Source organism: Cebus imitator, unplaced genomic scaffold, assembly GCF_001604975.1.
Source record: "Cebus imitator isolate Cc_AM_T3 unplaced genomic scaffold, Cebus_imitator-1.0 Scaffold25, whole genome shotgun sequence".
NCBI classification, from domain to species: Eukaryota; Metazoa; Chordata; class Mammalia; order Primates; family Cebidae; genus Cebus; species Cebus imitator.
Window position 1 is genome coordinate 10,731,353 of NW_016107340.1, and position 10,510 is coordinate 10,741,862.

Genomic DNA, 10,510 nt, shown 5'->3' on the forward strand with positions numbered 1-10,510 from the left:
ATTGGTGTGTCAATTACTTAGTTTGGATGATTTTATTTTCTGAATGTGGTATTAGAGATGACTGTCTAAGAATGCCTCCTCCATCCCCCAAAAGTAGAAATTTTCACTTGAGACTGAAATTTTAACTAAGGCAGAGAGAAAACTTCCTTCATTTAATGCTTTTTAAGGAAAAACTGAAAGGAAAAAAATATAATGTCATTTTGGTTACCTCCCACGAGAAATTATTGATTACATATATCATCAGCATTCAAACCTCACAGTTCTGTGTGATAGGTATCATCATCCTGGTCTCAGATAAAGGAACAGGTTCACAGAGGTTAAGTAATACTCCCAAAGCTATGTAGCTGGTAATCTTCAGAGCCAAGATTTCACACTAGGTTCGTTAGAGTCTAGTCCAAGGCCAGTGTTCTTTATAACATGCCAGCTCCACAGAACTGCCAGGGTTATATAGCATGTTTCTAGGAACCATGAGACATAAAAGAGCAAAGTACTTCACTTGTTAAAATCATAACTTTCTCCATCTTTTGAAACTGATCTGCCCTTCTTTTTCTAAAGGCTCAGTAGGAGTGGACAAAATAATCAATTTACTGAGACAAACAACTAGCCAAAATTCTGAAGACAGTAGCCTTGAGCAGTTGTGGAACATGCTTGATCCTGAGAAGAGAGACCCACATGTGGACCCGGAAATTTTCCAGGCCATGATGAAAGAATGGATGGCTTACTGTGGAAACAAAGGGTAATCAGAGTCCTAGTGGGATGCGGTTTAAGGTTCTATTTTAACAATTGATTATAATTATGCTAATCTCTGTTTTCTGTGTTGATGGAAATACTGTCGTCCAGTGCTTTAGCATGCATTAGAATCACCTGAATGATGTTAAACCTGCTTGCTTAGGCCCCATCACCATGATTCAGTAGATCTTGGGTGAATCCTGATAATTTACATTCTAACAAGTTTCCGGTGATATTGATGCTGAGCTCGGACTGGACAGGCTTTGGAACCACTGCTGTCATTCATTTCCTGTGTTAGTGAGGAGCACATGTTATGTTCTCACAGAGAACTGAGCTGACATACGAATCAGGTGAATTATTGACACTCTCAAATTTCCAAATGTATTTAAATTTAATAATAGACTCCCTTTTAAGTCCAGAGGGGCTAGTAAGTGAATGTAATTGGGAATCCTAGAATATAGGGAGTCTAAAGGGAAAAAGAAAGAATAGTAGAAAAGAAAAAGAAAAAGGAGGAGAATAGCACCCACAATCTTCTCAGGTGCCCTTGGCAGATGCTGGAGATGTGTGTCTTCTTCCAAAGAAAGCTTAATTCCATTTATTTATTTATTTTTTATTTATTTATTTATTTTTAGATGGAGTTTCACTCTGTTGCCCAGGCTGGAGTGCAGTGGTGCAATCTTGGCTCACTGCAGCCACCACCTCTCAGGTTCAAGCGATTCTCCCGCCATAGCCTCCAGAGTAGCTACAATCACAAGGTGTGTGCCACCATGCCTAGCGAATTTTTGTATTTGTAGTAAAGGCAGGATTTCATCATGTTGGCCAGGCTTGTCTAGAACTCCTGACCTCAGCTGATCTGCCCACCTCAGCCTCCCAAAGTGCTGTGATTACAGGTGTGAGCCACCTACTACACCTGGGCAGGAAGCCTAATTCCTATGCCTCCTATTCAGCCACCAGTCTTCGGCTATCTGCTGATGGATGCTAGGATTTGCTTAAAGAAAATATTGACTGGGCATGGTGGCTCACACCTGTAATCCCAGCATTTTGGGAGGCCAAGGCGGCCAGTCAGCTGAGGTTGGAGACCAGCTGGGCCGACATGGTGAAACCCCATCTCTACTAAAAACACAAAAATTAGCTGGGTGTGGTGGTGTACATCTGTGATCCCAGTCACTTGGGAGGCTGAGGCGGGAGAATTGATTGAATGCAGGAGGTGGAGGTTGAAGTGAGCCTAGCTCATGCCACAGCACTCTTGCCTGGGCAACAGCGTGAGACTCAAAGAGAAAATGTCAAGAGCAAGAAATGGAAAAACATACCAGATTTCTGGTAGGATTATGATGTATAGATGACTTAAGAAAATATAACTGAAATGTTACAGGTTAATCATGAAGGCAAGATAAATATATAGAAATAAGTAATGTTAGTGTAATCAGAAACTGTAAATATAGATAATATACCATTTTACCCATTAGTTTAACAAAGATTTTAAAAAATGACTCTATCCCATGTTGTGGGCTGGGGAAAGGGTGGAGAAATAAGCCCTCCCATCTACTATTGGTAGTAATGCAAGTTGGCATAGTTTTTTTTAAGGGCAATTTAGAAATGTGTATCAGGCCCTTCAAAATATGCAGTCTTGGCCAGGTGTAGTGGCTCATGCCTATAATCTCAGCACTTTGGAAGGCCAAGGCGGAGGATCGCCTGAGGCCAGGATTTTGAGACTAGTCTGGGCAACTTAGCAAGATCCTATCGCTACAAAAAATTTAAAAATTAGCCAGGTATGGTGGTATGTGCCTATTGTCCTGGCTACTTGGGAGGCTGAGGTGAGAGAATTGCTTGAGCCGGGAGTTTGAGGCTGCAGTGGGTTGTGATAGAGGCACTACACTTCAGCCTCGGCAAGAGAGTGAAGCCCTGTCTCCCAAAAAAAAAAACAAAAAAAAAAAAAACAAAGCAGCCTCTTTGAGAAGTAATGTAACTTTAAGAAAGATAATTAATTGTAAACAGCAATATAGAAGGTAGAAGGTAGTTTATGACAGTGATAAATATAAGCAATTTAGATATTTAAAAAGAGACAGTTGGACAAATAAATTATATTACTTTCATACACTGGAATCCTAGTCATTCAAGGTAATAATATTCGATAGGAGAAATTCATATGTAATTATTTGAAATAAATAGGTCATAAATCTGTACATGCAGTACAATCCCATTTTTGGAAGAAAAAAATATGCATAGGAAAAAGTTGGAAAGAATTTATGCCAAAGTGATTATTTTTACATAATGGTTTTAATTTTTTGTTTTATGAATTTAATATTTCTAAAACATGCAAGTTTGATTGTATAATAAAAATATTAATTATAAAACAGCATGAAGATAAAAGAAAAACATTTATAATAAATATAAAGGAAAAAACATGAGAAGTGGAAATACAGAAGATAAGAACAGAAACTCAGAAATGGGGATGGGTATGAACACAGTAATAGTCAGGACGCTATGTGAGTTTTTTGTTCCCCCAACTTGTGACAGACATCTCACAATGACTGACAATGAGATGTAAACATATATTTGTGGAATCTTGTGGCTGCTCCAGAGAGAAGCTTGAGGATTTGGTGCTTAGGTTAAGTAACCAAACTTAAATGATAATATAAAGGCTCTGAAAGGAAATGGTTGAAATGTCAATGTTTTTATTTTGCAGTTCAAGCTAGAGTGTGTGTGCTGCACAGCCTGTACACAGGGTTTCCCAGATTTCAGGAGTAAAGTGCCCAAAGTAAAATTAGTCCAGGTACTATTTGGTTCTCCATGAGAAAGGGAAAATATATCCCTGTCAATGTATCCCAAAGTATTCGTTGTTCCCATATTTCCTTCACAATCCCTTAAGGCCCATGATCTTACAATCACCACTTACCACTCCAGCCTATGTCTACTTCCTAATCCAGCAAGACCCCACATCTGCTAATCATATGCTGCCTGTGTGTTTTCTTTTTCATATCAGGTAAAAGTTTATGGATGGCAGAGGTAGTGCCTAATGTACCACCTACATCAGAAACAACTTCACTAGTAACACAAATTCTTTCCTAGCACTCTAAGTACCTGGCCTAGTATTGGGCTCCAAATAGTTGTTGAATTAATATATATATATGTATATTTTAACTCAGAAAAAAATACCTAAAAAGGAAAGTACAGAGCATAAATCTAAGAAACAAAACAAACAAACAAACAAAAACAAAAACAAAATTGTGGCCTGGCAAAGAGTCCCAGCTCACTGGTTTTGCTTTTTTTTGGCTACAGGAATGGAGTGAATCATAGATTAAGCAGCACCATTGATGATTCTGTTTTTGAACAGGATGGCGTAATATCAGACGGAACAAGTATGTATGTGTTTCTTCAGGATTGTTCTGCCGTTTCCTTATGTATTGGAGAAAATGATTTTTATTTTTTTCCATAAAACTCTTGTATGTATTTCAGTGAAGGTGAGCACAGATGTAACAGATTCTACATCGGGGAGTTTTGAGGCTTTTGGTGGAGATACATCTAAAGGAGTCTTGTAAGCCTTGTTTACCCTGTGATACTTTTGCATGTGTTTCAACTTCATTTTTCTTGTTTATTTCATAAATCTACATATTTCAGTTATGATAAAGTCACTTCGCTTTTTTATTGCAGTAGAGCTAACATAATTGATTTTAAATTCTTAATCTGATTCTAATACTGCCTGTATTAGAAACAGTTTCACTAGGAAGAGAAATTCTCATATGACTAGTAAATCCATAATCACTTGCTTTCTCGTGAAATCCTTCTCCTTCATTAACTTCATGTGTTTTCTGTAGAAAAAAAGTTCCTCTTGAAGTCCAGTTATGACATTGACCTTAAGCTCTTTTGGAGATCATTTTAAAGCACTTGTTTAGTAGAATCTTTTAGGCAAAAATGAGAAAATCTCTTTTCAATGACATGTGTAAGTTTTAGATATTAAGGAGATTGATTCTGCCTCTCCCTTATTTTATCTTTGCCACTTCAGGTTTATCCATGAAAAGTGGAGTGGGCTGGGCACAGTGGCTCATGCCTGTAATCCCAGCCCTTTGGGAGGCCGAGGCGGGTGGCTGGCCTACATGGTGAAACCCCATCTCTACTAAAAATACAAAAATTAGCTGGGGGTGGTGGTACATGCCTGCAGTCTCAGCTACTCAGGAGGCTGAGGCATGAGAATGCCTTGAACCTGGAAGGTGGAGGTTGCAGTGAGACGAGATGGCGCCATTGCACGGCAGCCTGGTGACAGCCTGGCGCCATCTAAAACAAAAAAAAAAAAAAAAAAAAAAAAAAAAAAAAGAGAAAAGTGAAGTGGGAACTGTGTTTTCAATCTGAGCTAGGCCTTGGGATGAGATAGCAAAAAAAAAAGAAGGAGGCCTGGGACTCCATGAAACACACAGCCCAGACTCTTAAATTAGGATTTATGAACTGATGTCATGGCAAATGATGCTCATAAACATTGGTAAGCTATACATAACATTAGGAAAGATGAATACTGAATTGTGAGCCACAGACTACAATGATAAGACTCTAGGATTTGTTTCCAAGGTAAACCTGCTGAGATCCCTTCACTGAAAGAATATAGGCTGGGCATGATAGCTCATGCCTGTAATCCCAGCACTTTGGAAGGCTGAAGCAGGTAGATCGCTTGAGGTCAGGAGTTCAAGACCAGCCTGGCCAACATGGTGAAACCCCATCTCTACTAAAAATACAAAAATTAGCCAGGTATGGTGACACATGCCTGTAGTCGCAGCTACTCCGGAGGCTGAGGCAGGAGAATTGACTGAATTTGGAAGGCAGAGGATTGTGCCACTGCTCTCCAGCCTGGGCAACAGAGCGAGACTGTCTCAAAAAATGAAAAAAAAAAAAAAAAATCGTGTTCATTTATTTCAGGATCTCTCATGTTCCAGGCAGAAATAGGAACTCTTCAGTTTAGAAGACAAATGTTGAGAGTGAGGTGGAAAAGAATCAACAAAAACTGTAGAAGTTGATTTTACAACTGGCAAGTGATGGCTACTTGGAAATTTTGGAAAACATCTTTGATGCTATTATAATAAACATTTGAATAGCTATTTATTATACAAATATGTTTATGATGACAGATGAGGGTAAAGTAAAAATAAAATACTAACCAGAATATTTAAGCCTGGTTGGTTTAACCTTTTACCTTATTTTTATTAGAAGGAATTAGTGATGTGAAGGTTATTCTCACCTATTCTTTGACTTGCAGAGAGATGTCTGATTTGATTGCCTATGTAGCAGACCTCCAATTCAACAAGCAGAAACTGGAAGAGGAAAATAATAAGTTTAAATTGGCTTTAGAAACCTTGGAAGAAACGAACAGCCAGTTATCAGAGGACTGTACCGAACTGCACCGTCAGGTAAAAAGGTGAGCCACAGTGGGGTCCAGCGTGCTGGGAACTTTCAGTTCTTTTTTCTTTTTAAAAAAACCTCTTTAAAATTGAGATTCATATAGCATAAAATTCTTTCTCTTAAAATATACAATACAGTGTTTTTAGAGTATATTCTCTGGCTGAGCATGGTAGCTCATGCCTATAATCTCAGCACTTGGGGAGACTGAGGCAAGTGGATCACTTGAGGTCAGGAGTTTGAGACCAGCCTGGCCAACATGGCGAAACTCCATCTCTACTAAAAATACAAAAATTAGCTGAGCATGGTGGCACGAGCCTGTAATTCCAGCTACTCTGGAGGCTGAGGCAAAAGAATCTCTTAAACCCAGGAGGCAGAGGTTGCAGTGGGCCAAGATCATACCACTGCACTTCAGACAGCAAGACTCTGTCTCAGAAAAAAAAAAAAAAAAAAAAAAAAAAAAAAAATAAGGTAAAAAAAAAAAAAAAAAAAAAAAAAAAAAAGAATATTCTCAAGGTTGTGCAATCATCACCGTTACCAATTCCAGGATATTTTTATCACTCCAAAAAGAAACTCTATACTTCTCAGCAGTCACTCTCCATTTCCTCACTCCTTAGCCTCTGGCAACCTCTATTCTACTTTCTGTCTATAGATTAGCCTATTCTAGACATTACATATAAAGTGAATCATACAAAATGTGACCCTTTTTGTATGGCTTATTTCACTAAGGATAATGTTTTTAAGATTCATCCATGTTGTAGCATGTATTGCTACCTCATTTCTTTTCATGGCTGAATAATATTCCATTGCATAGATATATCAGATTTTGTTTATTCTTCAGATGATGGACATTTGGGGTGTTTCTACTTTTTGGCTATTAGAAATAAAGCTGCTATGAACATTTGTGCATGAGTTTTTGAGTGGATTTCTTCCTTCCTTCCTTTCTTCCTTCCTTTCTTCTTTCCTTTCTTTTCCTTCTTTTTTTGAGACAGGGCCTCACTTTGTCATCCAGGCTGGAGTGCAGCAGCATGATCACCACTCACTGCATGCATCCTCCATCTCCTGGGCTCAAGTGATCATCTGGCCTCACCGTCCCACGTAGCTGGGACTACTGGAGCACACCACCATGACTAGCTAATTTTTGTGTTTTTCTAGGGACAAGATCTCGCCACGTTTCCTAGGTTGGTATTGAACTCCTGGTCTCAAGTAATCTGCTCATGTCAGCCTCCCAAAGTGCTGGGATTACAGGAGTGAGCCCCCATGCCCAGCCATATGTTTCACTAAAGCATTCTCATCCTCAAAATCTTTGACCTCGTTCAGTCCAGTCCCTAAACTAATCTTTAAAAGAAGTGTTTACCTCAAGTCCTTTTCATTTCACAGTTGGCTTATTATTTAACTGAAATACAAAAATTTAAAGTTTATTTAACAAAACTGCTTTGGATGAATATATTGGTCAGGATTTTTGGTTGCAAGCACTGGAATCTAACTCTGGTTAAATGAGCAGTCATATCAGAAAGGAATTAAGTAACTCACATAATGGACAGAAGGGCTGAAGAATCCAGATGGGCAGTCAGAATGCCACTGTCAACAAAATTAAGCCACGTGTCTTTCTCTTTTCTCCTTCCCCTAATCCTTTCTGAAGTCTGTTTCCTTTGGGTTCCCACACCTATTTTAGATATTGTACAGTTGTCTCATCGTAGTGTAATTTGGCTTCTGTATTAACTGTTGAGGCAGAAGAGTTCCCTTGAACCCCTCCTGGGACTTGCAACAGGGGTATCTTGTTTCTTCAGCTGCCATGCTGAAACCCCTGGCAGGAGGGAGAGCATGCAGGTAAGCAGGTGTAGGAGCTGGATGAGTGCCTTTGGATGCCAGCAAGAGCAAACCCTGTACCAGCCTGTGTCAGCATCTAGGGATTGCCCACAACCTCTGGAGCCCCAGAGGACATGTGTTACAAGCAATACTCTTTTAGCATTTAACATCTGTGGATGGCTAAGTGTTAAACCAGCTCAGTGGAGGGTCAGGGTGACAGCCTTTTATACCCTGCCCTCTTGGTACCCAGGTTCTTCTCCAGACTGCAGGAAGAATCAGGTCACATAGACTTGAAGGATGGTGAATGTGGAGATTGTATTGAATGGTGGAAGTGGCTCTCAGTGGGATGGGGAGATAGAAAGGGGATGGAGTAGAAAGATAATCTTCCCCAGTTCAGCTGTCCCAGCCAAACTCCTCTCTGACAGTCCCTGGCCAAACTTCTCTCTGACCTTAGTCTCTGATGTCCAGCTGCCTCTTCTTCTCTTGATGTTCAGAGCTTCTTCTCTTCTCTCCTTCTCTGCCACACTGTTCTGCTCCTCTGCCAGTGGAGCTTGGGGTTTTTACAAGCACAGGATAGGGGGTGCAGCAGGCCAAAAGACAACATTCAGGAGGGAAAATGGGGATGTGAAGTTCTTATTTAGGGCTGTGGGTCCAGGCTTGAGGGTGGAACCCTTGCCAGGGACCCTGCCCTTTTCTACCTAGTATTTCCCTGCCTTTTGTTCATAACACTGTGACCTCCTTGATGGGAAGAACTATGTCAAATACATCCTGTTTAGCCTAATGCTTAGTAGAATATCTACCATAGAACAGCACTACCTTCCTTCCAGTTGCCTACAAACCAAAAACCCTTATCTCTTTTGATTCTTAGCATACTGTGTTGTCATTATGATTGTCTATTTATCCCACTAGGCTATAAACTCCAGGTGAGTACAGTTCTCTGGATTCAGTCATTTTTGCCTTCTTCAGTGCCTAGTATGGTACCTGGGGCAGGTTTAGTGCTCAACTAGTATTTGTTGAATGATCAATGTAATTTCTTAGTAAGGAGAAAATTTTATCTGCTTTGAAGCCTTTGTTCCTAAGGGAACGGTCTATAATCTAATGAGAGCTACAGATAGTTAATTTCATGATATGGATTACCACAATTCATTTAATCAGTTCCCTATTGGTGAATGTTTAGGTTTTCTTCCAATGCTCTGTTATAATCAACAGTATGATAAACTTCTTTAAAGAATATGTCGTATAGAGACTTGGTAATTATTTCTTTGTTTAGTTGTCATCTCCCTCCATAGTACGTAAGCTCTATAAAACCAAGGACCATGTCCCTGTTGTTCACCATTGTAGCCTGTAGAGCACCTAGAACATTGGGTATTATTCAATAAATACTTATGGAACTGCATTAACTAACATTACATCTTCTTAGTAGGGAGAAAGAACCAGGTGATTCAGCCAGTGATGGATTTTTAAAGGGATCCTCTAAATCTTAGCTTCAGGAATATGTTTGTCTGTTTTCCCTCTAATCTCCATTCCCCACTCCCCACTTTCTCCAAATTCCTTCCTTTTCCAAGGACTGAAAGATCATGGGTATATTTTTACTATTGCGGGCATCTGGTTTAAGCCTTTAGTGGTTTTCAACTTGGGTCCAAAATAGTCCTTGGCTGTTCTTAGTATCTTTGACGGTTATATTTGAGGTTTTGCTCATGGCCTTCTCCCCCACCCCCACAGTGCCCACCAGGCTATTATGAGAACAAATCTGTTAAAAGAAGAACTGGAGGAACTGAAACTTAGTGTGAATGCTTCAGAAGAGCAGAAGTGCATGATCGTAGCCCAGAGCAAACAATTAGTAAGTCATCTATTATAGTACTTTGAATTTGACATAAGTTTACATAACTGAAATCTGTAAGAGGACTTATCTTACGGCAAATATCAGAAGTCAATAGGCTGATGAATGAATTGGTAACACTTTAGAAAAGTAAAGGCAGGTAGGATTTTTTTTTTTTTTTAATCTGTGTTTTCCTTTTCTTTCTTCTACTTTTGTTTCTTTACCAATTTTTGAGACAGAATCTTGCTCTGTTGCCCTGCAGTGGCAGGATCATGCCTTATTGCAGCCTTGACCTCCCAGGCTCAAGCAATCCTCTCACTTCAGCCTCCCAAAGTGTTGGGATTATCGGCATAACCCACTGTGCTTGGCCTCCTTTTCAATCAAGGTTTAAATTTTTTACGTTTCTCAGTCACTTTCACAATAATTTGTAAAAATCCAGAAAATATCTGGAATGCCTCCTAAATTCGATAGAATTCAAAAATATCTGATAGTAAAAACCACTTGAGGGGCTGGGCGCGGTAGCTCATGCCTGTAATCCCAGCACTTTGGGAGGCCGAGTTGGGCAGATCACAAGGTCAAGAGATTGAGACCATCGTGGCCAACATGGTGAAACCCCGTCTCTACTAAAATACAAAAATTAGCTGGGCATGGTGGCGTGCGCCTGTAGTCCCAGCTGCTGGGGAGGCTGAGGCAGGAGAATTGCTTGAACCCAGGAGGTGGAGGTTGCAGTGAGCCAAGATTATGCCATTGCACTCCAGCCTGGTGCCTGGC

General features: G+C 39.9%; 1 protein-coding gene across 1 annotated transcript in view; it reads left to right on the plus strand.

Moving 5' to 3' along the window:
* LOC108300146 (inositol 1,4,5-triphosphate receptor associated 2) overlaps positions 1 to 10,510 on the plus strand; it is a 55,544-nt gene that overhangs the window by 9,856 nt on the left and 35,178 nt on the right. Inside the window, exons 3-7 of the mRNA XM_037736523.1 lie at positions 556 to 736; positions 4,009 to 4,088; positions 4,186 to 4,264; positions 5,972 to 6,130; positions 9,643 to 9,760. Of these exons, the coding sequence (XP_037592451.1) occupies positions 556 to 736; positions 4,009 to 4,088; positions 4,186 to 4,264; positions 5,972 to 6,130; positions 9,643 to 9,760 (617 nt within the window). The remainder of the gene's footprint in view (positions 1 to 555; positions 737 to 4,008; positions 4,089 to 4,185; positions 4,265 to 5,971; positions 6,131 to 9,642; positions 9,761 to 10,510) is intronic.